Source organism: Peromyscus eremicus, chromosome 15, assembly GCF_949786415.1.
Source record: "Peromyscus eremicus chromosome 15, PerEre_H2_v1, whole genome shotgun sequence".
NCBI lineage: Eukaryota > Metazoa > Chordata > Mammalia > Rodentia > Cricetidae > Peromyscus > Peromyscus eremicus.
In genome coordinates, this window is record NC_081431.1 from 28,231,370 (window position 1) to 28,259,014 (window position 27,645).

Here is a 27,645-nt window from a genome sequence, read left to right on the forward strand (position 1 = left end):
ATACAATTAATAGAAATCAAGGATGGAAATGGAATACATTGACTTTATTTATTTATTTTTTTTTTTTTTTTGGTTTTTCGAGACAGGGTTTCTCTGTATAGCTTTGCGCCTTTCCTGGAACTCACTTGGTAGTCCAGGCTGGCCTCGAACTCACAGAGATCCGCCTGGCTCTGCCTCCCGAGTGCTGGGATTAAAGGCGTGCGCCACCACCGCCCGGCACATTGACTTTATTTTTATGGACCCATTTTGGTCAGGTGTAAAAAAAAAAAAAAATTGTATCTGACCAAAGAAGCGTGTACAGTTATATTCTAATTGGGTTTTGTTTTGTTTTTTATTAGGGCTGAACAGGACTAATTAGCATACCAAGCAACTTGTCCAAGGCCATTTATCTGTGAGCCGCTAAAGAAACTCAAGGCAAGGGGTAGCATCCTAGTCCTGAGCCTAGCCTTAAATATTCATGGCATTGTGGACAAATGGCTTGACTGAGCTTGTTCTGGGATGTTTTTTTTTAAATAGTTTTTCATAGATTGAAACATAATTAGAAAAAAATGCAAGTTTTATATTCAGAAAAATGCTAATCATATTCCTAACACTCATGTGGTATCGTGAGTCATATCCTCACTATATTGGTTTTGTCCTCCCAGTGTACACAAAATTCCTGGGAAGATCAAACCTTATTTCTCATAATACACTGCTCCTCTGGATTCAAAATTCCATAGAGATGTGACATCGAAATCTGGGGAAAGCCAGAAACTAGAGAAAATGAAATAACACTGCATAAAACTAGGTGAGGGACTACTGATAATTGAACAAAAATTTAATAGATAAACCCTCTCCTCCCAACGATTACATTTTCATTGTATTTTTTTTATATAATGGAAGTTTCCAAGTACTCATTAAAATGCTGACTCCCAGGTACTGAGCACGTGCTACCTTCCAGGCACTGTCCAACAGAGACAATTATGTCTCATAACCTGGATCGTCAGTGGTTCTATTTTCATAGAAAGAAAGTAAAGTAACAGAACTTTTGTAACCAGAGAAGAACCTTTGAAAAGTAAAATAACCTTTGTTTCTTTGCAGCGGTGGCAAGCAAGAAGATTCTAAACTGCCACAGAATATTACATGACTGAATATCCTGTACCTATTAAAATTCACCAATTCATTTACCAAATATTTCCTGAAAGCCTCCATAGAAGTAGAAATATTTTTACAATATTTTTCACTGAAAATCAAGTGGCATGCTGTGTAGCATATTAAAGTTTTGTGGGTATCAATGCATAGATATATACATAAGCATATTCATAAAATAACAGTCTAAACCCGTGTATAATACACTGGATAACTTCTTGGTAGGACTTGTAATCTTGTTCCTTTTTTTTAGTTATCTATTTCATGATTTTTGCAAAATTAGCAAGCAAGAGTTAATTGTAAGATAGAAAAAAAGAATAAACAAAACTCCTGAGTTTGTGTAACAATTCATAACTATAATAGCTCTCTACGAACATTCTAGATGGTAAATGTATATGAAAGTTTAAATGGTATGAGTTTATTTATCATGAGATTAAGTGAATTATAAACACCATTTTGAAATAAGCATAGAATCTGTATTTTGAGAAATGAAAGAATGGACTGTATGCAATTATTTTGAATATGGAAGTACTTAAAATATAAACATATGTCTCATTACTGATTCTTACAAGTAAAGAAAGAACATTGGAAGAAACCAGGCATTAAAACCATGTAGGCTTGTTGCCCAAAGTGCAAAGCTGTGTTAGAGAAGGTAGCTTACCCAACAACCTGAATAGAATTCCTATTTCTTCTTCCTCAAGTCTAGACTGGAAACTTCCTGGGAGAATGTATTTCTCAGAGACCACATCATGTTGGATACATGGGTGACCACAGTTCACTTTACACCATACCAGGACATAGGAAAGAGCTTCAGAAAGAGGGCACAGTCCCAGGCTTGCTATAGCTCCTAACATAGGTACCAGAGTCTGCATGTCACCCTCCAGAGGGGCCATTTCCCCTTCCACATGAACCATGATCATAGTGTAGAGAGAAGAAAAACAAAAAGCAAAGTCCCTCCGATTTATCCCAGCTGGGAGTAGAGCTGGAGCCCCACCCCCATCAAATCAAGATAGAGATGAGGACGTAGTCTTAAAAGAACTAAGCACATTTCTGTGTCATTGAGTTCCATGCTGTCCCTTGGCATTATGATGCAGACTCATAGAGAATGTGATGTCCCCATCATGCTTCATCATCTAATTGCAGAAGAATGTGATGTGTCCAATATAATGTAGTGCAAAAGAAAATGAGATAACTAGAGTGAATTTCTAAATGTGACAACTGATGGTAAACAAGAGAAGCACAAAGACATTTAAAATGGCCAGATTCATTCACAGTAGCTAAGTTATGAAGTCAGCCCTCTTGCTGGTCAATAGATGGATAAATAAAGGTGCTAGACAGCTTTACTCAGTCACAAAGAAGAGCAAAATCAGGTCATTTGTCCAAAAATGGATGGAATTTGAGATCATCAGCTTAAGCTAAGAAGCCAGACTCAGACAAGTATTGCATGCTTTCTCTCACATGTGGATTCTGGAAGATAAAAAAGGCATGGGAGCAACTTTAAGAAAGAAGGGGGATCCAGAAGAGACCAGAGAAATAGAAGAGGGTAATGGGGGTAAATATAAGCAAATTACTCTTCACGTATGTATAAAATGTCACAATCCCATTATTTTTACAGTTAGTATATGCTAACTAAAGGGTGTCAAAGAGGAGGAAAAGGGGACCAGCAACAAAATTTCTCTTGGAACTAAGTCTTGATGACGTGCTTGGATACACAGGGAAAGAGAAGATATTCTGATGAAGGGAATAAGGAAATGCCAGACTGGGGGAGGGAGGTCACCAATATTCTGTGCAGTGAGTGATAGCACTCAAGAGGAAGAGGCGAACAGAGAGAAACATGGTATGATAGAGCCTGGTTCCTGGAGGGCGCCAAAAGCTAGATGGACACATGGATTCTGTTTTAATTTTTTTAACCTATTATTATTAGGCACATGTCATAGCAACCTGCGGAGGACTCTACGGAGCCAGTTTTCTCATTCCACTTTCACGTGGGTTCCAAGGACAGAAGTCAGATAACTGGGCTTTTCTGGCAAGTTCCTTTACCCTTGGAGCCATCTCGACAGCCCAGAGCTCTGATTAAATAAGGAATAAATATGCTTTTTCTACCATTGCTCCCCATATCATCAAAACTAAGACTACTCCCCAAAATATTCCATCTTAATTTACCGAGTGTTGAGTCATGATATATAGCTCATCTGAATATATATATATATCTTGTTTTCTGTTGACTTGAGACTAACTACAGTATTCCCATGCAACTTTGTGCCAGCCCTGAGTGAGTAGGCCAATATCATAGTCACTTCCAATTATATATATATATATATATATATATATATATATATATATATATATATATATATATATCTTTAAGACAAAATTTAATGCAATATGAAAAACCTTGGATGTTTCTATTATTAAAGGTATTTTTCATGATCTGTAACTACATGCAATTCTATTTTGTTTAAATTAGAAAAATTTTATGATTAGAACAAAATTACCTCTTCGTCAACAACAGAAAGCCTACAAACTCATGGAAAATGAACAACTCTCTACTGAATTACCACCTGGTCAAGGAAGAAATAAGAAAGAAATTAAAGACTTCCTAGAATTCAATGAAAATGAATACATACCATACCCATACTTATGGGACACAATGAAAGCAATGCTAAGAAGAAAATTCCTATCACTAAGTGCCTATATAAGGAAATTAGTGAATTCTCACACGAGTGAATTAACAGCATACCTGAAAGGTATAGAACAAAAAGAAGCAGACACACCCAAGAGGAGTAGAAGGCAGGAAATAAACTGAGAGCTAAAATCAATAACATAGAAACCAAGAGAACAATACAAAGAATCAATGAAACAGAGAGTTGGTTCTTTGAGAAAATCAACAAGGTAGACATACCCTTATCCAAACTAGCTAAAAGGCAGAGAGAGAATATCCAAATTAACAAAATCAGAAATTAACAGACACCAAGGAAATCCAAAGAATAAAATGACCAAACAATCTGGTGTTGGATGAGTGTTTGTGTGGGGGTAAGTGGTTGTGTGTGTGCACATAGTATGTGGACGTGTGTATTTGTGTGTGCACACGCATGCATGTGTACTTGTGTGTTCCAAATCAAGACAATAGAAGCCATGGTAGAAAAAAATCAAATTTCTACCAGAACAAATGGCAATGTTGCTAACACTAATGGGAGAACCGACCTGGTGATGAACTTGATTTTGCTCCTCAGGCAAAACTGAAAGAACTCTTCTTTATTCAGAGACCATGGAAGTAAAACAGATTGCGGTCATTGGGGCCGGGGTCAGCGGACTGGGCGCCATTAAAAGCTGCTTGGAGGAAGGACTTGAGCCTACATGTTTTGAAAAAAGCAATGACATTGGAGGGCTGTGGAGATACGAGGTGATTTTATAAATTATATTCTCATTAAGTATGATGATATCTGTGCATGAGAGAGAGAGAGGGATACTTTCTAACATGAATTAGATCACATAGATTTTAAATAAGGTAACTATTCTTTACAAAGTAGCATTATCTTCTATTCACATAAACTTGAAACTTCTCAAGTACATGAAGAATCTTTCTCCGTTTCCTGTTAGCTTTCTAGTCAGTGTGACAACATACCTAAGGAAAGCAACCTAAGAGTACAGGTTCATTGGGGCTCATGGTTTCCTATGCTTCGGTCCGTCAGGGCAGGGATGGCATGCCTGAAAGCAAAGAGAATGGCTGCACAGACGGGCTTTCTGCTCTTTCCCCCTTTCTTCCAACCCGGCCACTCGCCTACTAAATTGTCCCACCCATATCCATGGTAGGTCTTCCCCCTGGGTAAATTTCTCTGGGTATGCCTTCACAGACGAAATCAGAGGCGTACTTTGTTAATCTCCTAGGATCTTCCCAAGCCAATCAAACTGACAGTCTCATTTCATCCTTTGCAGGTTTCTCACCCCAAATCCCTTTCTGTTAGTTTTCATTTTATTTCTTGTGTTTCAAGAATTTATTATCTTACTTTTAGAGTGACTGAATTGCTGGTATCATTTGGGGTCTGTCACCATAAAAATTCTAAGGGCTTCCTTCTAAAAGAGTCTAATGCTGTTGTACAATTGAGCATTATTACAGAACCCAACAGTGATATGAATTTTTAATAAAATATAAATTCAACATCATAGCCCTCACCATCCCTAAACTCAGTGTGCATTCTTTCCTAAATTTCTGGAATCCAGGGGTTGGTTTGTTTCCTTTAGGAGACACCAGAAAGTGGAAGACCTGGGATATACAAATCTTTGACCTGCAATATGTCCAAGGAAATGACAGGCTTCAGCGACTACCCCGTCCCTGACCATTACCCCAACTACATGCACAACACCAGAATGATGGAGTATCTCAGGATGTATGCCAGGCACTTCGGGCTGATGAAACACATCCAGTTCCAGGTAAGAAGTGAAAGCCCGCCCACCACCTGCTCATTGGTCTAGGCAAAGTGTGTACTGTCAGAGCCAGCTGGGGCACAGCTTCAATCTGCATTTCCCATCCATGTCTCTGTCACTCTCATGAATAGTGAAGATATATGTCTGTATTAAGTTTTTCCTCAGCGTAAAAGCCTTGTTGCAAGGGGTGTCCCTAAAGCCTGGTTTCCAAATAATTTTACTAAAACTAAAATGCAAGTTGGATTGGGGAGAAGTTAGTGTATAATTTTCCCAGCACACCACAATCCTTGAGAAGGACTACATTTATTGATTTTGTACTGAAATCCAAAAGAACCAGGAGGTCTGAGCAGAAGGAATAACTATGTTATTTATGGAAACATGAAATGTCCAGGTTAAGGAAAAAGAAACAGGAGAAGATATGGAGTGCTCTAGGATTAGCTGTTCCTGTTTATTTCTTGTTTCATAGACAAAGGTGTGCAGGGTGAGGAAGAGCCCTGATTTTTCATCTTCTGGCCAGTGGGACGTTGTGGTGGAGGTTGACGGAAAGCAGAAAACATATATCTTTGATGGAGTCATGGTCTGCAGTGGTCACTACACTGAGAAGTATCTGCCCTTGCAGGACTTTACAGGTATTTAATTGAATGAAGTACAAGAAAAGTCCTAATACTGAAAGAGTTAGTTGCATTGCTGTACTGTCACAGACCTGGGCAGATGTGTTTATTTGATACAGAATTTTTACAGAGGAGGGCACTCCCTTAACAGTCAGGAAAGATCTGACAATAGACGCAACAATCAAACTGGAAACTAGAGTCCCTCCCACAAAGTCTGGAGAAGGACCTTTCTGGAAAAGGAACCATGTGAGAAGCAGTGGGTGTGAGACTGTGAACTTAGAGAATGACTCACATTTGATGTGGCTGGCAGAGAGGAGTATGGAGAGTCTACGGAAAACCACTGAGGGAGAAAGTGATGTCTCTGTCTGTCTGTCTGACTGACTGACTGACTGACTGTGTGTGGAGAAGATACCTGATCATATTTTTATATCATTGGTATGTCAGTGGGATGGAAGACGAATTGAGAGGAGAATGAAGGCAGGGTCATCAGTAAGGAGAGGAGGAGGAGGATGGTGACGACTGAAACAGGAAGACGTAACTGGAGACATTGCAGAGGCCACAGTACCGTTGAACTGTAGACAGTGCCCCCCTCAAAACTGGACTTTATGCCAATATTGGTTAATATTTTTGAGATATAACTAATTTTGTTTTAAAGATGTTTTAAACTCTATTTTCAATCTTTAAAAAATGAAATGAAAGAAAGAACGTAAGAGTGGATAGGGAACAGGGAGGATATAAAAGGAATTGGGGAGGGGAAAAACATGATCAATAGATGTTTATAAAAACAATTTAATAAACAAATAAAAGGATTCTAATATTCAAAATTTGACCTGATTTAATAAAATAGCTCATAGTCATGTATTATTATTGAGCACTAGAAACACAACTCACACGAGGTCTGGAGAGAGGACTCAGGGGTTGAGAGCATTAGTTGCTCTTCCAGAGGACCTGGGTTCAGTTCTTACCACCCACATGGCAGCTCACAACTGTCTGTAACTTCAGTTCAAGGGGCTACAGCACTCTTTTCTGGCCCCCACAGCAATGCGCACATGTGGTGCACAGACATACATGAAAGGTAAAATACCCATACACATAAAATAAAAATAAATAAACCATTTTCTAATTGATTTCCCTTTATTGAAAATAGAGGGGTTTTTCCCTCACATAATGTATCTGATTGTGTTTTCCCCTCCCTTTACTTCTCACTGTTCCTCCCCAATGACCCTCCCATCCAGATCCATTCCTTTTCTGTTAGAAAACAAACAGGCATCTAAAGGGTAATAAAAATGAAATAAAGTATGAGATAAAACAAAACTAATGTATCAGAATTGGATAAAGGAAGCAAACTGAAGGAAAAGAGCCCAAGAGAAGGCACAAGAAACAGAGACCCGCTCATTCGCACACACAGGAACCCCATAAAAACACTAAACTGGAAGCAGTGATATATACGCAAAGAAAGGTTACCCTACAGGACGTTTCTTAAATTTTTATTTAATTAACATTTTTTTCCATTTATTTTACGTATTGACCATAGTTTCCCTTCCCCATTTCTTAAATTTTTAAAGAAATACGTCTGACACAAACTGAGACATACATTCAATGTAAGATAAACATCTGATTTCAGAGACTGTACAGAAAAATGTACAAAATATCTCATCAATGCTTTTGTGTGTGGATTACATATTAATATTTTCGATTATGTTTGAATAAGAAATGTCATTAAAATTGGGGATGGAGAGACGGCTCAACAGTTAGGACTACTTACTGCATTTCTAGAGGACTCAGGTTTGGTTCCCAGCACCCTTGTCAGGTGGCTCATAACTGTCTGTAACTCCAGCTCCAGGGGACCCAACACAGTTTTCTGAACTCTCCAGGCAGCTGTACTCATGTGCACATATTCACATGCAGGCACACAAAAAAACCTAAAAATAATAATAGAAAATATCATTTGTACTTATTTTTATATGACTGTTACAAATTTGTATATGTGGTTTGCATTCAGTTTCTTTTGAACAACAGTCTTTGTTGTACATGGGAAGGTGCTCACTTATTTGTGAGATGCATAATCAGAGTCACAGAGAATGACAAACAGTTGCACCCAGAGAAACAGAGAGCAATGAAAAGTCAATGGCTTCCTCTTGCTGCGTGAGTGATCATATTGGGCAAATTAAAATCAGACATTTTAAAAGAAACATTCAAGCCAGGCAGTGGTAGAGCACCTTTAATCCCAGCACTCAGGAGGCAAACGCAGGCAGATCTCTGTGAGTTCGCGGCCAGCCTGGGCTACAGAGTGAGTTCCAGGAAAGGCTCCAAAGCTACACAGAGAAACCCTGTCTCAAAAAAAGAAAAGAAAGAAAGATCCATGTGCTTAGATTTTGAACTTAAGCACAGAGTTGCTGCAGATGAATATTTCCTTCCTTGGAGAATCCTATTCTGTAACACTGGCAATAAATGGCCAAGATCAGAGAAGGGGGTTTACATAAAACATGAACTTAGGGTTTAGGAATGAAATTTGCCCCATACGTATTTGCCACTTCTGCCTGTGACTTGGGGGATGTGACTCTTCCTTCACAGGAATCACCAAATTCCGAGGCAGCTATCTCCACAGCTGGGAGTACAAGCACCCAGACAATTTTGTGGGGAAGAGAGTGGTCGTGATCGGCATTGGGAATTCTGGAGCAGATGTGGCAGGCGAGATCAGCCGTGTTACTGAACAGGTTTGGTGTCCTACCCTGATTCTGCTCTTGGGGGTAACCTTGATACCTACAGAGAATGTGAGTCTAGGCTTTCTCTCTGGCTCTAGTGGCAGTGCTCCTATTTTGGCTGAAAGCTGAGAAAGGCAATTATGCATTATTTTCTTCTGGACATATATAAAGGAAATAATAGAAAGATACCTAAATACTGATATTCTTCTACGTAATGAATGAGCTGTGAAAGATAGCCAACTAGAGTCAATTACTGGAATTATCTACTTGTGGCTACACTGGGGAGATAAATATTTAGAAACTGAAATTAAATCTACAGAAAAATCCCATGTGCTCATAGCGGACATGATTTTACAGAGAACAATATGCATGGACATGAATGAAGGTACTCTGTTGATTTATGAATGAATGCACAGAGCAGCAGGTCCTTGGGATCTCACTAATTAAGAATATAAAGAGTAAGAAAAAACAAGCAGCCCTCTCGGCTGCAAATGCTGCTGACTTCTGGAGAGCATGGAAGGTCACTCTCCGTCATTCACAGTTAGCCTTTGATATTAATTCAAGATAGCCCAAGAACACACGAGTTTTCAAACACCGGATGCTTTCTGCCCACACAGTATATAATCAGCCATTCTGTGGTCTACTGACTCACACCAGGCTTTGTGTATATAATACATGAATCATAAATCTCTGTGATTATGACCTTGCAAGACAGTGGTTATGTCTTCATTAAAAAGCTGCATCCTGCTTCAAAATCTCAGTTAAATTGATTCAAACTAGGGAGCAGAGCTAGTTCTCATAGGTATTTTCTGGGTTTTGTGACGGTATACTATTCGTATGGAATTGTCCGTCTGTAAATATGAAGACATTTTCAGAGTGAATTTTCCCCGTTCACTTTGGTTGTTACTATGTACTTTGTGTTCAGCTCTTTTTCCATCAGCGTGGACTATAGAATGACATGGCTTTCAGGGAACGTGTGGGTGAACTTATAACTCCCAATGTAGTCAGTTATTTGGGATAAAGTCTTCACATTCTGGAACCTAACACATTTCAGACATCTGGTACAGGTAGGGAAAGAAAGACCCATGACAAACAGTTAAGTGAACTGAAAAGCTGCTAAATTACTAGGCATGTTCACAGCGTAAGAGGAGAGAAGCAGGCAGGTGATGTGAGCAGTTAATCCTACCTCCTTGGCGAAACTATCAGAATTTTAGGCCAATATGATTAGAAACAAAAGGTTTACTGGGTGACCACTCCTCTACACAGGTTTTCCTCAGCACAAGGAGAGGGGCATGGATATGGAACCGAGTTTGGGATAATAGGAATCCCTTGGACACCACACTCTTCACCCGTTATAACAGAACCATCCAAAGGTTCTATCTCACATTATTGATCAACAGTGGGCAGAGAATAAATTAAATGCAAGGTTTGATCATGCCAATTATGGACTACAGGCAAAACATAGGTAAGATCTAGACCGAATTTAAGACAAGCAAATATTTTTAAGCTGCTTTGCCAGGGCTGAATGATGGCTCAGCAGTTAGTAGCGCTTACTGCTCTTGCAGAGGACCAGAATTCAGTTCCAAGCACCCTCATCTAGAGGCTCACAACTGCCTGTAACTCCAGGCCCTAGGGATCTGATGCCCTCTAGTGGCCTCCAAGGACACTGCACACACACACACACACACACACACACACACACACACACACACGCACACGCACACGCACGCACACGCACACGCACCACATACAATTTAAAACAAATGGTTTAAAAAAAACGCAATGCCAGTCAGTGATTATATAAGGTAGATGTGTGGAGTAAAAACTAAAAGGTGACAGTCTGAGTCTTAATAGAATTTATCTTAATTGGAAATACTGAAGTCATTTCCTGCCAACTAGGTGTTCTGGCTATTCTACTGAGCTATAAAAGAATGCATGTGGAATACACATTGGTGAAGCAGTCTTACATTCCACCACCAGTCTTATTCACCCTGTCTCACTGTGCCACTTTATACTGTCACTTACCTCTTCCACCATCACCCATCAACTGCTTTCTATTCATCTTCTGGATTTACATGTATGGTTCCATAGTAACCTTCATGTCAGCTAGGACAATTTCATCATCCATAGTTCTGACCACCCCACACTCATGCAGTGCAGGCATATCTGAATTCGGCTGCTCTGGTCTGTTCTTCCATCATCCCATCATCCACTTATACCATCCACACTCACCACCACATGAAACCCTACTTCCCAGAGCTATTGTGATTTCAGATGACATCTGTAGATCGATTCTCTTCCTCCTCACACCCATTCCACCCAATCCAGTTTTCTTGTCCTAGCTACTTTTCTCACCCCTCTCACTCTTCACTGGTTCTTCCAATTCCATAGATATTCTCCTTCTATTTCATTTCTTGGTGCTTTACCCCAGCCTGACACTTAGAATTTGGTGTCTCTTGGTCCTCTTCCCTCCCCACATGACGTCGATTTCTGTGTTTAAAAAGGCTAAGTAAACCAGGCATAGTGGATCATGCCTCTGATCCCAGCACTCCAGAGGCTGTGGCAAAACTAAGTACAAATGCAGCCTGCACTACCCAGTGCATTCCAGGCCAGCCTGAGCTACCGAGTAAGAACCTGCCTGGTTTTATGATACTGGGTGTGTAATCCTGGTAAAAGAAGATAGAAGACAAATGTGTCATCTATGAAGCACACCTGAAAATGGGGCTTTCTGTAAGAAGTTTGTAACTCAACTTTACAATCACAACATTCGTGTGTCACTAAGCACAACTATTTCCCAGTGAAGATTTCATATTAAAGTCATGCAGTTATACCTTTTAGGACCCTTAAAAGAGACTGGTCACCAATTTATGTCAATTTTTACATGATCCCAAACATAAATGCCTAAGTCAATATTGAAGAACTTTACTTCTGGTAAAAAAAAAAAAAAAAAAAAAAAAAAAAAATCCGATTACCTAAACAGTGTTACCATCATTTGACTAGTGAGGTCTGATTTAATTGTTATGTTATTATTACCATCTTACAGATTTGGAAGCTGAGAATAAACTGTTTCGTGACCTGTCCCGAAAGTCACAGTGAGAAAAAATAGAATAAGTATAAAGTCCATTCTGACTCCAAAACCTAGTTCGTCGCCAGTAAACACTATCAGGTGTCCAGAGAGGGTAGCAAACAATATTCAAATTATTGAAATACTGCTGTGGTTTTCTGGTTGCTAACAACCTCAGCTTCTTTATGAGGAGATTCATTCTCGTTCCATATTATTATACTCCTTAATATGCAGATTTCTCAGTCATCAGTCTGTCTTCAGCGACGACCTGCCAAATGGCATCATTACTGGGAAAGTGCAGGTGAGAGCAAACGTGAAAGAATTCACCTCGACGTCTGCCATCTTTGAGGAGGGCACTGAGGAGGCTGTGGACGTTGTCGTCTTTGCCACGGGCTACACCTTCTCTGTCCCGATCCTAGACAGCAAACACACAATGTTTAAGTTCGTCTTCCCTCCCGAGTTGGAGAAGCCAACCCTAGCTTTCATTGGCATCCTCCAGCCTGCTGGAGCCATCATTCCTACCTCAGAGCTCCAAAGCCGACGGGTTGTGCGTGTTTGCAGGTATGAGGGTCTCCACAGGAGCAGCTGTGTTCCTGACCACACACTCAGATGCTAAGGGCACCTAGTTTTCTCTTCTGTCTATTCCCTATTCCGCCAAGGCCAGAGGTTGCAGCTCAGTGGTAGAGCACTTGCCTGGGTTCCCCATGATTCTAGTTCTGGTTGAATCTTAACATTGAAAAATGAGATCCCTCAGCTGACTTGGGGGCTGTATTGTTAGAGTGGCTGACAGCCCTGATCTGTTGGAAAAGGGGAGCTGGGGAGGGTTACAATCTATCTTTCATATCTGTCCCTTTAACTTAAGGAACAGCCTAGCTGTCCATCCTGTGAGCAATCTATCTTTCAGAGGGAAAACTTACTCACAGTGGCAAACGACTTCGTGGCTTTTTCTTAATTTTAATTTTGTTTTCTTTTATTATATGTATGTGTGTGTGTGAGATGCCTGAGTGTATGTATGTGTACCAGTGTATGTATATGTACTCCTAGAACCCAGAGGAGTGTTTTAAGAAACCCTGAAACTGGAATTATAGATGGCTGCAAGTGGCCTAATGTGGATGCTAGGAACTGAACCTGTGTCTTCTGGAAGAGAAGCAAGTGTTCTTAACTGCTGAGCCATCTCTCCACCTCCTCTTATGGCTTTTACTTGCACACCATCAATTATGCCTGCCCCACCATCACTATGGTACCATGAGCCCAACTTTATTTTATCTCTGCGGTTCTACCATAAGGAAACCTACTACTTTGTAAGTTAATTAAAAACTTTTTAAAAGGAATGAAAAGGTTTCAGGTAACAGATATGTTAATTATTCCGAGCACATTATTACCACATATATACATGAATTAAAGCCTCGTATCATATTTCATAAATATATGCAAATATTATGTATTGATCAAAAAGCCATATTAACATGAATGTTTAATAGTCATGAGTTTTAAGCATAGATTTAAACTGAAAAAAAAACTCAGAAACCGATTTTTCTTGTGAGAGAAAACTGACTCCCCTTGCTGATAGCCTAAAGCTGATTGGAAGAGAATGGCCTTCTGGGAAGTTTTCCATACATGACTTTGACTGTGTGTTCCATGGAGATTCGATGGCTATAACCATTCTACTTCAGAGCCAGGCTTTTTGTTTGCTTCTCTTACCCAGCCCTCCTGACTGCCCTCCAAAGCCTGTCTTGTTTTCTCAGGACTGAAAAAGTTACCCTTACAGAGTGACATGCTGGCAGCCATCAACAGAAGGAAACAGAAAATGGAGAAGGAATAAGGAGCTTGGTTGGGGGAGTTTGGTTGTTGTTAAAGTCAATGACACCTGTCCAGAGGGAACTCCTTGTTTTTCTCTTCACATGCTTTAAGCTTCACTATGATACGATATGATTGCTTCTGTTCCATGACACAAAGGATGTGTGTGTAAAAACGCCCAGCAAATGGAGCACGAGTCCCTACACTAACTGAACCGCTCCAGAATGCTCTAGTCTACGCAACCAGCAGTCTCCAAACAGACCACAAAAGAAAAAAAACCCACAGAAGGCAGTCAATCACTCCTTGTAAGAAGAATACTTAATAGATAGATAAATTCAGGATCCAGGGGAAAAACAAACATTTTAATGCAGTAGCTGGTAGCTAGATACACCGTTATTTTGATTGGTTTATCAGCTACTCTGGGCATTTTCCTCAAGAGCATCCCTAGGGAAACCAGAGACATGATAAAATATTCTTATCACAACTTCATAACTTTAAGAAATGTGCTTATTTTACTATCTGGTTTTCTTTTTCAAGAAACTACCTTTATTATATATTATACACCAATTCTCCTTTTCCAGATTTCATGAATTCAATTTTTGCCTTAATTAATAGGTTATTGCTGTTCTATTATGCCTTGGTTTGTGTAACAAACTAACTTTTTTCATTTAGTTAGATGCTCATTCATATTTTATGATATTTTTAAAATACTCATTAGTGTCTTTTAAACATTTTGAAAACTTTTGGTAGTTCATAAGTTGTCTATAATATTGGTTTTGTTTCTCTTTTACTCAAGAAAAATTTAGCCAAGGGCTTCTAAATTTCCAAGCTTGTGGACCAAGTTGCTATTGCCTAAGAGTATTCCAGAGCATAATTTGTATCCAGAAATTAATATATAACAAGATATTTTATGTAGCTAGGAACCATAAAATAGACAGTGCAGTTTATCACAGTGTTCTACTCAACTCATGGTTCTTGCCTATCACTTTTATATAATGGAACTGGACTCTCTGTCTGGAAAAAGGACACATACCTCTCCAAGAATTAATCTAATCATTCATTCAACAATTTCTATGCTTATGTCACTTTACTGGTTCCTTTGGGAAGCTTAAAGATGTCAGTAAAATATGACTTATCCTTAAAACCTGTAGTAAAGAATGTGTACAAAATGAAGATAGATGATTTGTGAATAGAAGAAAATAAACACGCTACAAAGCAGAAACAAAGCCCACTGGAAACTCAGGGGTGAAATCTAACTCAGGCATCTGAGTAATTTTCTTCTCGTTCCAGGTGTGTGAAAAGCCCCAGAGGCATACATCGAGTGCAGTACATCAACTACATGGATGAAATCGCTTCGGAGTTAGGTGTCAAACCCAGCCTGCTCTCTCTCTTCCTCTGGGACACAAAGCTGGCCAAGGAGATTTTCTGGGGACCCTGCACCCCGTACCAGTACCGTCTACAGGGGCCAGGGAAATGGGCTGGGGCTCGGGCGGACATCCTCACTCAGAGAGAACGGATCCTCAAACCTCTAAGAACCCGCGTGCTCAAACACCCTGAGGCATCGCCCTCTAGTCTGTTTCGGGTCAGATGTACCTGTGCCGTCATCTTTCTCTTCGTTCCCGTGTTAGTCGTCATGCAAGTGACATATTCCTGAGCTTACACTGACAGAGAGACGCAAGCACTAGAGAGAACCAGTCCTTGTTACTAGACATGCAAGCTTCAGCGCCAAGTGAGAATAAGGGGAGAGATGTTCGTTAGATTGAGGAGGAAACGTTCAGAGATTTAAATGAAAACAGAGCTACTCTGTTATGACTCTCCCAAGAGCTTTATATGGAAGGGGTTTGAAAACAGCTTATTATTATTATCTTTATTATGTATATCATAGCTTGTTTCGACTTTATTCCAGAGGTGAAAGGACATGCCTTAGAAGTTTACCCAAAACATGATGGTATGGAACATCATAAGTGGGATTCAATAAATAAACAATGGTACGGGGAAGATTAAGCCAGGCACAATGCTCAGAAGTACATTATATGGCCTCAGAATATCTCCCCCAGATGAGGAAAATCTGAGAGGTACCGCTTTCACTGATCAAACAACACTGAAAACTCAGGTCTATCGCTTTTCACATTGTCATTATACAGTAAGAAGTACAACACTGCGTAGTCTTTCAAAAAGTGCTTAACTTGAATGTGATCATGAAAAAAATCAGAGAAATAAAGACAGTAAAACATTCTCAAGATATCTCACTGACAGCCTAGGGGAAAGTCTGTGTTATCAAATAAAAATATCAGTAAATCTTTCTATAATAGTGGAAATTAAGAAGGCATAGACCAAACGCAAGGTTTAAATGTGGTTGGACAGTTTTAGGACAACTGGACAAATCTTGATGTGCACTGTTTTATGTGATCTTACTGAATTCATGATAATACCCATGGGTGCTAAGATTATAAATAAAGACCCTCAGAAGCAGAAAATGCCATGTGCTGAACGAGTTGGCTAAAATGGTTGATTAATTTTTAAAAAGTCTTTGTGAGGGTGTGGAAGGAAAGTAAAAATTTAAATATATGGTGATTCTAGGGCAAAGGTTATAAAAATATTCATTGTATTATACCTTAAGCTTTTGTAAGTTTGAGAATTTCACAATAAAAGACATTTCAAAATAAAAGGCACACCCGTGTGATGATTTATATGTGTGCCACAGGTAGACCACAAATTCAGCATTTGTTTTTATTAGCCAAACCACAAAAAAGGAAACCTAGACAAATAAGTGATGAGGTTCATGAGACGTTATATTTAACAAAAATGTCTTGAAGACATGTGTAGCCTAAGGACAACACACATTCATTGTGACCTGATTTCCTATCTCATAGTGAACTTAATTATGATCAGTGTTTTGGGGATAGTGGGCCAATACAAGAACACCTTACAAAATATTTTTACAACCAACATATATTTTAATGAACATAGGGATCAGAATCTCAGAAAATCTCTGGGGGAAAAGTTACTTACAATTCAGCGGTTGCTGTTTTAATTGTATGTCTCTCTCAATATATAATAGAGTGGGGCTCCAGCCCTTTTGAGGAATTATGAACAAGAATGAGCAGCTTCTATAAGGGAGGTCACCTTTTACCAAAGATCTGGGCCTCAAAAAGACTCACTTTGGGGATCCGGACAGTTTTGGGTTAACCACGTTAAGTCCACTGCACACAGACAAGCGTTTGCCTGAAGCCCCGGAGCTGTACAGGCTTTAGCAAAGCCAGAAGAGTTTAACGTGAAAAACAGTGCTGGGCAAGCTTCCCACATCCTCATTCATCTCTGAACTTCCTGTTGAGTATTTTAACGGTGACGTACACCCCCAACACGATGTAATTTATTGTGAAAATCGCAATTTACAAAAGTCAAAAGCTAAACGCCCATCAAAAACTTTATGTTTATACGTGGTTTAGAACAGAAAAACTTCCCCATTTTTTTTACCCTAGTAACAACCAACAAACAGAATCATTTGTCTAGTTAGTCCCCTCAGAGCCCAAAACTAAAAATACGTTGCCTTAAAAATAAAAGATATGGGGAGCAGGAGAGGATAAAATATTCATTATTCTAGGTTAAAATTCCAGTGTTACATTATGGAAAGACCACACAATGGCTCATTGCTTTTCTCCCATTCAGAGTGTTGACTTAGATATCCAAAGGACCAATGGTTTAAAACTTAGCAAGGCTTTTTTTTTTCCCCCTTCTTAGGTAAAATCCACTACCAAAAAAATCCACTACCATAGCTCTAAGTAGTGAAAACTATTTCAGAATTAACTGGCTACATGCATAACAGACAGACTTTTCCAGTGTTCTCCTCATCTATGTGGAGGCCCACACTAACCCCAAAGTCACCTCCACTGTCTCAACCCAGTGACTGTGAAGTCCAAAGGACCCATTCTTTTTTCATCAAGCAAAAGTCTCCTTGTGTATCTGAGATCTCTCCCTCTCTGTCTATGAGATCTCACAGGTGTGAAACAGGCACTATGGGTAAATTTCAAACCTAAACTCCCTTGAGGGTCACCCTAAGATCAACTCAGGGGTACTATGAGGAAGCCAAAACCAGCTGCACCTGGAAGCTACAGTCTTGCCTCAGAATAACCAGCAATCAAAGTCATATTTTCAATTCCATGCACTTATTTCCTGTGTCTTCATCCCAATTTGTCTCTGGGTTCAGAAGAGATATAATGACTCATGTAACTGTGGTCCAGACACAAACAAAAAGGGAAAAAAGGACTCATTTAGGAGATGGGAGAACGAAAGGACGAGTACATGATGAGAGATGACAAGCATGAAATCTGGACGCCTTCTGAAATGCTGAACGAGGGAGGCTGGAGATGTATGTGTAGAGCAGAGGGTCCTAGGTGAGGAGATATGGAATCAGCAAGTAAGATCCTGCTACTTCACCTGACCCTCTACACCTCTGCCCCTCATAACAGAGAAGCAATGGAAACTTGGCTGATACATGAAAAGTTAGCAGATCATAAGGCAGACGTATCAGACTAACTTCTCTAGGAACTTCACATGGGTGTAGAAGGTCAAGTTTATTAGACAGTGTAACACTCTGTCTAGTAATACTGTCTATTAGTGTGTAATACCCCACTCCTCCAGTGACTTATAAGTGAGATTAATTCATTCTTCCTAAATACTTCAAATATTAAGGCCAGCCATCCATGAAACTCTTGATTTCCTCTTTGCTTGGAGGTTTTCCTAAGGAATATGTAAGTTTATTCCTAGCAGTGTGTGTGTGTGTGTGTGTGTGTGTGTGTGTGTGTGTGTGTCTGTGTGTGTGCGTGTGTGCGCGTCTATTGTAAATGGGATCCTTTCTGATTTCTTTTTTAGTATATTTGCCATCGCCATAAGGAAGGCTGTGGTCCTGGCTGGAGCTCGTTCCTTGCCCTGTTCCCTGAGTCCTTTTATTTACATGCTCCTAGTCTAGCTAAATCCTCTTTTGACTTTTAATCCACTTTTCCAGTAAAAGTTTCTGCACTTTTTCATTCACTCCCATTAATTTCAATTTACATGAACATCCAGTTGGTTTTCAAATGACTACTTTAACCAACCACCACAGGTATAAAATTCAATAAATTATGGCTTATGAAATAGGCCTGATATTGCTTCAGAATAACAAAATGTAATTGTTGGTGGCCTTGATGTGGTTAACCTCATGAAAGAAAACTTACTAACTTATGCCTAAGACCATTTCCATATCAAGTGCACATTCCTATGTATTATATTAATGTAAGCTTATCAAGTATGTCAGTTTATTAATATTTATCAGAAATAATACATCTGCATATTTTTCTAGAAATTCACATAATGCTAAATACCTTTTGTCTACTCTATTCAGAAAATATGGGCAACATTTTAAGACTCCAAAATTACAACAGCTGGCTCAGTCAGAATTTATTCTTTCCTATAATAAAATTAGTGAGTCTCATAGTTTTAAAAATAACTCCTTATCAAAATGTATGCTCTTGCCAGGTGGTGGTAGCGCATGCCTTTAATCCCAGCACTTGAGAGGCAGAGCCAGGTAGATCTCTGTGAGTTCAAGGCCAGCCTGGGCTACCAAGTGAGTTCCAGGAAAGGTGCAAAGCTACACAGAGAAACCCTGTCTCGAAAAACCAAAAAAAAAAAAAAAGTATTCTCTTAAGCTTCAGACTATTTGCATATGGCATTGCTGTAACTTTGTTAGAAGAGAAAAAATGAATAATATGTGTAGCTAGAGTTTTCCTGCCTTGCCCACAGTCAGGACAAATCTCTGTCACTTGCCAGTCCCACAGCCACTCAGACCCAACCAAGTAAACACAGAGACTTACATTGCTTAAACTGTTTGGCCTAATGGCTCAGGCTTCTAGCTATCTAGTTCTTACATCTTAAATTAATCCATTTCTATAAATCTATACCTTGCCACATGGCTCGTGGCTTACCGGTGTATTCACATGCTGTTTGTCATAGCGGTGGCTGGCAGTGTCTCCTCTCACCTTCCTGTTGCCTTAATTCTCCTCTCTGTTAGTCCTACCTATACTTCCTGCCTGGCCACTGGCCAATCAGTGTTTTATTTATTGACCAATCAGAGCAACAGATTTGACATACAGACCATCCCACAGCAAATATGTCACGGTATGCTACGGTGAGGATCGGTGTGAGGCAGTGTGCATGGCCACACGATGTCGGCTGACAGGTTTTCTCATGAGTCAATGAATACATCGACTCAAGCAGAGTCAGAATCCACCTCTTAAGGTCCTAAGAGACCCATGACTTGTAGAGTTTGACATGTGTCTCATCCACATCTGTCTGCAGTGTGTGCTAACGATCCAGGTGACCTGGGGTGCTCATTGAACAAGAGGAGCATGGGTCAGCGTCCAAAAGCTTTTGCCTTGGAGTCAGACGGCTCTGAGTTCTCCAGGCTCCATAAGTTTAGACAAGCAGAATTCTGTTCTCATTAATGTCCATCTCGTCATCTGTAAAATGGGAGTCATGATTTAAGATTTCAAATAAGTCCAGGAGCTGTGAGAGGCTAAAATAGCATTTGTGAAATCATTCACACTCGAGAACTGGCCTTGTTGCCAGATGTCAGTTTTACTTCCCACACTCACTTACTGCGGCCTTTTTGTGATACTGATGTGATAATCTCTGGTGTGGAACCTAGAGGACGCCACATTCAAAGCACTTGGCAAGGTCATTTCTGTGGTGATATTTTATTTGTGCTGAAATGTGATATTTTATTTGTATGTTAATAAATAAAGTTTGCCTGGAGATCAGAGGTCATAGCGAGCCATAAACAGAAGTCAGGCGGTGGTAGCACATGCCCTTAATCCCGATCACATGGCAGGCAGTCTCGGTGTGGTCAAGAACACAGCCAAGCGTGGTGACACACGCCTTTAATCCCAGTACCAATCATAGAGACCTGGAGGTCTGTATAGACAGGGAGTGACAAGGAAGTGATGTGGCTGGGCTCAGAGCAAGTGAGAAGGCAGAACAGGAAGGCAATAAAAGCACAGGTTAGACAGGAAGAAGCTCTCTCTTGGGAAGCTACAGTGTGGTGGTAAATTAAGGTTAGTCTGTTAGTCTGTGGCTCTTCACTATTTCTCTGATCTCTTCGGCTGTTACCCCTGTATTCGGCTCTGTGTTTCTTATTTAATAAGACTGTTTAGAAATTCGTCTACACATTTCCATTTACTGTTATTTCAAGTGCACTGAGATGTTTGTGCCATTTCTTCTTCAAACACGATGTTCTCTGCCTGCTGCTGTGATGTGCTTGTGTATTCATTAAGAAAACCACCAACACCGGGCGGTGGTGGCGCACTCCTTTAATCCCAGCACTTGGGAGGCAGAGCCAGGTGGATCTCTGTGAGTTCGAGCCCAGCCTGGGCTACAGAGTGAGTTTAGGAAAGGCGCAAAGCTACACAGAGAAACCCTGTCTCGAAAAACCAAAAAAAAAAAAAAAAAAAAAAAAAAGAAAAAGAAAAGAAAACCACCAATACAGAAACGTTCCGTTCTCCAAAGACTCCCCACCCCTTTTATTGACTCAGTTTCTCCTGATGGCTTACTCAGTTTCCTGCTAACAGCCCAGTTTCCGGCTACCCTCCTGTACTTCAGGTCGCTTTGACACGCCGCTCCACCTCTATCCCTAGTTCCTTGATAAGCTGAACCTCAGTGAGGAGCCTCAATGCCAACACGTCTTTCTGTTTTCCCAAGCTGCAGTTATGCGGACTCTCTACCATCCCCGTGCCAGCCGATGTTCCGCCTTCACACACCCCAGGGACCAGTTTCAAGGGTCACTGTTGACGTCTCAGTATAGAAAAAGGAAAGCGCAGTCTCAAAGACACAAGGTCAGGGCTGGCGGAGCGGCCAGGCCTCTGGGCCAGAGCATTAAATAAGGACAATGAATAAGTTCTGACTAAGAGCTGGACTTCAATTCTAGCATCAAATTCCAAGTGGCATTGGGCAAGTTATTAATTTATCATCCCTAATAATATAATTCATTTAAATTAAATTCATATTATTCATTTTGATGTCTTTATTCATCCAAAAAGTTATTATTTTAATATTTAAATGTTATAGCAAAAATAAATGCAGTATGTGGCATATCTTGAAATGTTTTTGGCTACTCTATTTCATACTTCATTGAACAAAGTTTTAATGACACCATCCTTAACTCTTTCTTTACACCAAATATCCAAAAATATAGACCATAAGAGGAGCCCAGAAATATATTGCTATAGCCCCTAGGCTCCAATGTAAGACCACAGTTCAAACCCTAGTCTCACCCCATACTGCTAACACTGGACAAGCTGACTCACCTGACCAAGGCTCTGTGATCTTGTGTAAGGCAGAGTTCACCAAAGGAGCACAAGTAACAGAATATACATGATTATGAAAGGAGTCCTTTAGAGAGGTTGTTGCAATTAGAGGCTGACTAGTCCCACAAGTGCCATCCATAGGCTGCATAAATAAAGAAATCCACCAATGTCCAGTCAAAGAAGCTGGCAGCCTCAGAACATTAAAGATGCCCTGGGTTGAGGCTGAAAGGCCTGAATCTGCTCTGGAGAGCCACCAGGGAAAAGGCTGAAGAACCTGGAATCTGATGTCTATGGGTGACTGCAGTACCTACATGAGATGGCTTCACTCTTCTGCTGTCCTGTTCAGTCTAGGCTCCCAGCCTGCTCAGCTGTGACTCAGAGCAGCTATCCCCAATCTCAGTTCACTGACGTACTACCACTCTTCCCTAGAAGCATCCTCACAGATACCCCAAAGTATGTCTGCTTTACCAATCCTCTAGTCAACCACCACCCCAATCCAGTTAGGGTGACAACCAAAATCATCTTTCACAGCTCTCATCTGTGATGAGTGAATCATAACATTCTTTACCCTATAGAACACTGTAATGAATAAATAAATACAGCATGAGTGAGGCCTCTCAGTCCTGAGCCTTCTAAGTGTTAAGTGACGTGATGGCTACAATTCTCGGCTGCATCCCAGTCTCCTGAGTAAGTCAGAAATACAAATTAGGTCATGGTCTTTGACAAGGCAACATGAACAGAGCTAAAAAACACCTTGATTGGCAGAATCACCCCTGCAAAAAAAATGAAACTCAAGTAACTTGCCTGCTTGTTTACCCAAACCACGCAAGAAATTCCAATGACAGGACTTTTAAATGCATTACCCTCTCCATGTACTATTTTGTTAGGGACCTCATACATAGTGTCATCTGAATGCAAGTACCTCCTAGTTTGGTGTCATTCTTTTGCACAGTAATTGTGTCCTGAATCTTAAAAGCAGAAGTAACCCTAGGGAGTTTTATTAGAAAGAAGGACCAAGCAACGGTGGCAACTTGGAACTGGAAGGGGCATTCTATACGCACGTCTGTTGGAAGACCCACCCATAAATAATGGGCAGGTAATAAAGTTGCTGAGAATTAAATAGATCCTTCAAGATGTTTACAGTAAATAAGGTACATAGAAAGACTTAAGTTTCCTTTCTGAAGAAAATAATGGTAACTTTATGTTCTTAGAGACTTTATGATACAGAGGGAGGAGTGCAGAACACCCTTGGTCTGTTCACTTGTTCAGAGAATATGCCAGGTCCCCTCTTACTGTATTTGCAACTTCTCCTCTGAAGCCTCCTGCTGTATCCCTGGCCAGTATTTCCGTAGCAGTGGCTTCTTTCTTTGCTGGAACAGTCTGAAGCTGCTGGGGCCTCCCTGCGTCTGTCCATCCCAGCCACCCCATGTTCTCCCAGCCCCCTTATGTTCCCCACGGCTGTACGTCTAAGTTCTCCAGGACATCATATGAGTCAATCTCATAAACTCTCTTTTATGTGGTTTCTTTTTTTTTTGGGGTGGTGGGGGTGGGGGGAGTTTCGAGACAGGGTTTCTCTGTGTAGCTTTGCGCCTTTTCCTGGAACTCACTTGGTAGCCCAGGCTGGCCTTGAACTCACAGAGATCCGCCTGGCTCTGCCTCCCAAGTGCTGGGATTAAAGGCGTGCACCACCACTGCCCATAAACTCTCCTTTAACATATATTCATTCTACCAGTTCTGTTCCTGTAAAGAACTGTTAGTGATGCACCACCCTTAACTAAATAAAGAACCTATGTGTGCTATAAATTCTTCAGATGCATATAGATTTGGCTTACCTCAAACTATTCTCAGGCTCCTTCCTAGGAGGTCAGGAACACACACAACAGAGAACGTGGCATGGGCTCACAATTGCTTTAATTTAGATATATGTGTGTCATGAATGAAAGAACTTGAAGAATGAGTAAAGGGACAATGTGATTTTTTTTATACAGACAGCAGTTTAGAGCACTGAATTAAATTCATATAAAATGTGACTCTCTAGAATAGTGTAATTAGGTTGCAGTGATTGGCCTCAGGACACCTAGATGAGCAACGCCCCACATACACAGAATAGGTGCCCTCGCCTACCCACACTGGTGCCCTTGCCTACCCACCCTGGTGCCATCGCCTACCCGCCCTGGTGTCCTTTAGGAGTCTCTATAGCATCTTGCAGCATCTTGCCCCTCTCAGTAACCCTCTTTCCATATCTGTGATGCAGAAGAATAAAAAGCTGGAGCAGGAGTGCTACAAACACCTACATGGGTAAACGCAAAGCAGAAGAATAAGAATTCCAGTCACAAAGATGTACAAGAAGGACTGTGATTATTAAGCAGATGAAAATAAGGTGACTGCCAGCCACTATGGAAACTTTCATTTGAGACACAGTTTTTGAAGCTACACTCTCAGCCATGCGTAATTTGTGAATGGTGTGAATACTAACAAATAAATAGGATTATGCAACTGCTTCAAAACACTAGAGTAGCCTAGATGTTTTTCATAATGTGACGAGAAAATTTCTTTTTATTGCTGACAGCAATTTACATTTTCCCACTGTGAGGCTAACCTAATCTTGCACCTGTCATTTTTTCTCTTCTACAGAGGTAAATATATATAACTAGAGTCTGTGCAAGGATAATTCGGCAGTTTTGACTGAGCCACACACAACTGAGTAGCTCAAAAGGGCACCAACAAAGAAGTAACTAGGAAAAGGAAAATGTAGCAGGGCAGTAATGTCACACACCTTTAATCCAAATCTCTGTGAGTTTGAGGCCAGCCTGGTCTACAGAGTGAGTTCCAGGACAACCAAAGCTACACAGAGAAACTCTGTCTGGAAAACACTCCCAGGAAGAAAGAAAGAAAGGAAGAAAGAAAGAAAGAAAGAAAGAAAGAAAGAAAGAAAGAAAGAAAGAAAGAAAGGAAGGAAGGAAGAAAGGAAGAAAGGAAGGAAGGAAGGAAGGAATCAAAAGAAAAAGAAAGAAAAGGAAAAATTTTACAAGCTGATGGAAATTCTTCCATAGCACAATTCACTAACTATAAAGTTGAGAAAAGCACAAACTAGATAAATGTCAGAGGACAGCAGCCCCTGGCCTTTCAAAAATAAGCTAAAGCAAATCTAAACTTAAATGGAATTAATGTCAGTTAGTCGCAATGTTCATTTTTCTAGATTTTCATAATTTTAGAAAACATAGTATTAAAAAGTTACCACGTTACCAGAAAGTGCCAATGTCTGCTTAACACACTTTAAGAAATATAGGAAAATACATGCTAAGTAATAATTTAGAAACATTCTCAATGTGGCCCTTAGTAAAAAGTCTTTTTCCCCAAACACAGGACATAGGAAGCAAGATAAGAAAACCTAAAAAAGCATAAGACAAAAAGAAGCCCACGAGGGGCTGGAGAGCCCAGTGGTTAAGAGTTTGCCATGCTGTGATTTTGGAAAAAATGACCCCTCCTTCACTTAATTGTCATGGTAAAGATGCAGCCGACCATCAACAGTGAAGAGGAAAGGGTGGGAAAGCCCATGGGCACCTTGAAAAGGCAGAAGGTGAAGCCAAAGTGGCCTAGAGCAGTTCTGCCTCCTGGAGTCATTGGACCAACAGGATGCCTTCTCCTCTGCCACCACCGTCTTCGGAGGTCTGTGTCCCAGAGGGGCATCTGGTCCACAGCACTGCACAGCCACCATTGTTAGCCACAGACTTGTAGCGGACACCCGAGTCTGCTTCAAGATGAGCATCGGGGCCCTGGTGCACACCACCAGCTGGACCAGTCAGGTGCACAAGCAATTTTCAAGACCTGCAGCCCAAGACTTGGGCCCAGAGGCAGGGCAGTACCTCCAGAATTCAGATCCTCCCACTGAGCCGGACCCTGGATGGGTATGTGCCTGTAATCATTGGAACTGTGTTTCAGGAATACAGTTAGCTCACCATGCCTGTAGACAAGCCAATGCAGCCTGAGGAAGGACTGGGCAGCTATTGCCTGGAAAGGACTTTATCTCTAGAGGCCTCAGCATCTCTGCCTCAAGTGGCAAACGTCAGAATCAGGAAGATCAAGACCTGTTTGCTGTCCTCAGTGATCTTTGTGGATCAGACTGTGAACGCCTTATCGATTGGCACCACAGGATACACAGAGGCCCCCAGCAAGTCCCTCCAGCCACCACTGCTCCTTGCCATGCAGAATAATCTCATACAGCGGGACTTCAGCAGGCTCTACTGCACAGATGTCCCCACGGCTGAGAGGATGTGCTGGTGTCTGAAGTCTGATCCCAGCTCTGCTCCTGGGTTTGCAAGGCTATACGGCCCGTTACAAAACAGTGGTCCCACAGTTGTGACAAGCCTTACAGAGTATTACTGAGAGCCAATCACATACTCAGAGGCAGAGGGAAAGCCCACAAGTGTCTCGGGTGGATCTTTCCTTATTCAGTGTATTCTGACAACAGGCATGTATGCATGTGTAGTTCACATACATGGCACTGTGGATGCATGTATGCACACTGATGTAGAGGTCAGAGGTCAAAGTCAGATATCGTCCTCAATACCTCTTTAACATCTCTTTTTTTATCTTTTTTTTTTTTCGTTTTTGTTTTGTTTGTTTTTCGAGGCAAGGTTTCTCTGTAGCTTTTGGAGCCTGTCCTAGAACTCACTTTGTAGACCAGACTGGCCTTGAACTCACAGACATCCACCGGTCTCTGCCTCCCGAGTGCTGGGATTAAAGGCGTGCACCACCACCACCCAGCTTATCATCTTATCCCTTGATACAAAGTCTCTCAGTGAACCTATCCATGACCCACCAATTGGCTAGATTGGCCAAGCAGAGAGCTCCAGGGATCTGTTTTTGCCTTCTACTAAAATTACAGATGTACAGGACCACACCTGACTTTTTTTTTTTAATGTGGATGCTGAGCTTTGAACCCAGGTCCCCGTACTTGTGTGATGGGAGTTTCACCCACTGAGCCACCTCTCCAATCAGTCTTCCTTTGAGTCTGAGCTTTTGCTCACATAGCAAAATACTTCACACTCAAATTACGCACTCCGGGAGGTTTAGCTTTCATGGACAGCCAGGCGTGGAGTCTACAACTGCAGCGGATCTAACAGGGTGTTCTGAACATGAAGTGGTTTTTTATTCAAGGTCTCCACTAACTGGATCTGTAATCTACACTGTCAAACTAACCAGCCAGTGTCACTGTCCATGCAAGTGTGTCGTCAGACATCAGTAACTAAATGAGAATTGATTCGGAAATTGCCTTGGCCAGACAGAGTGAAGGGCTGTTTACAGGAGAAGCACCACTGAAGTGTGAAATGAAAATATTATCAAGCAGCGACGTATATTAAGTTCAGATTAAAAGCAAACTGAGGTAAGGACCAACAGAATTGAATATAATTTTACATAAGGTGGTAACGGGAGATGCCTTACCTCAAATTCACTCAAAAGCAGAGGCTGAAACAAGGGTTTGTGTGCGGGTGGTTAATTAGGGAGGAACAGGAGGGCTCATTTGGTAACACGCCTGCTGTGCAAGTATGAGGACTTGAACTTAGATCTCCCACACA

General features: G+C 40.9%; 1 protein-coding gene across 1 annotated transcript; it reads left to right on the forward strand.

Annotated features, from left to right (window-relative positions):
* The first annotated feature begins 4,396 nt into the window (after positions 1-4,396).
* On the forward strand, positions 4,397-15,384 carry LOC131925729 (flavin-containing monooxygenase 5-like). The gene is given in 9 exon segments (XM_059281083.1): positions 4,397-4,531; positions 5,371-5,559; positions 6,020-6,182; positions 8,739-8,881; positions 10,136-10,265; positions 10,268-10,334; positions 12,168-12,502; positions 13,679-13,754; positions 15,024-15,384. Coding segments are annotated over 9 exon segments (1,599 nt in total).
* Positions 15,385-27,645: the final 12,261 nt, after the last annotated feature.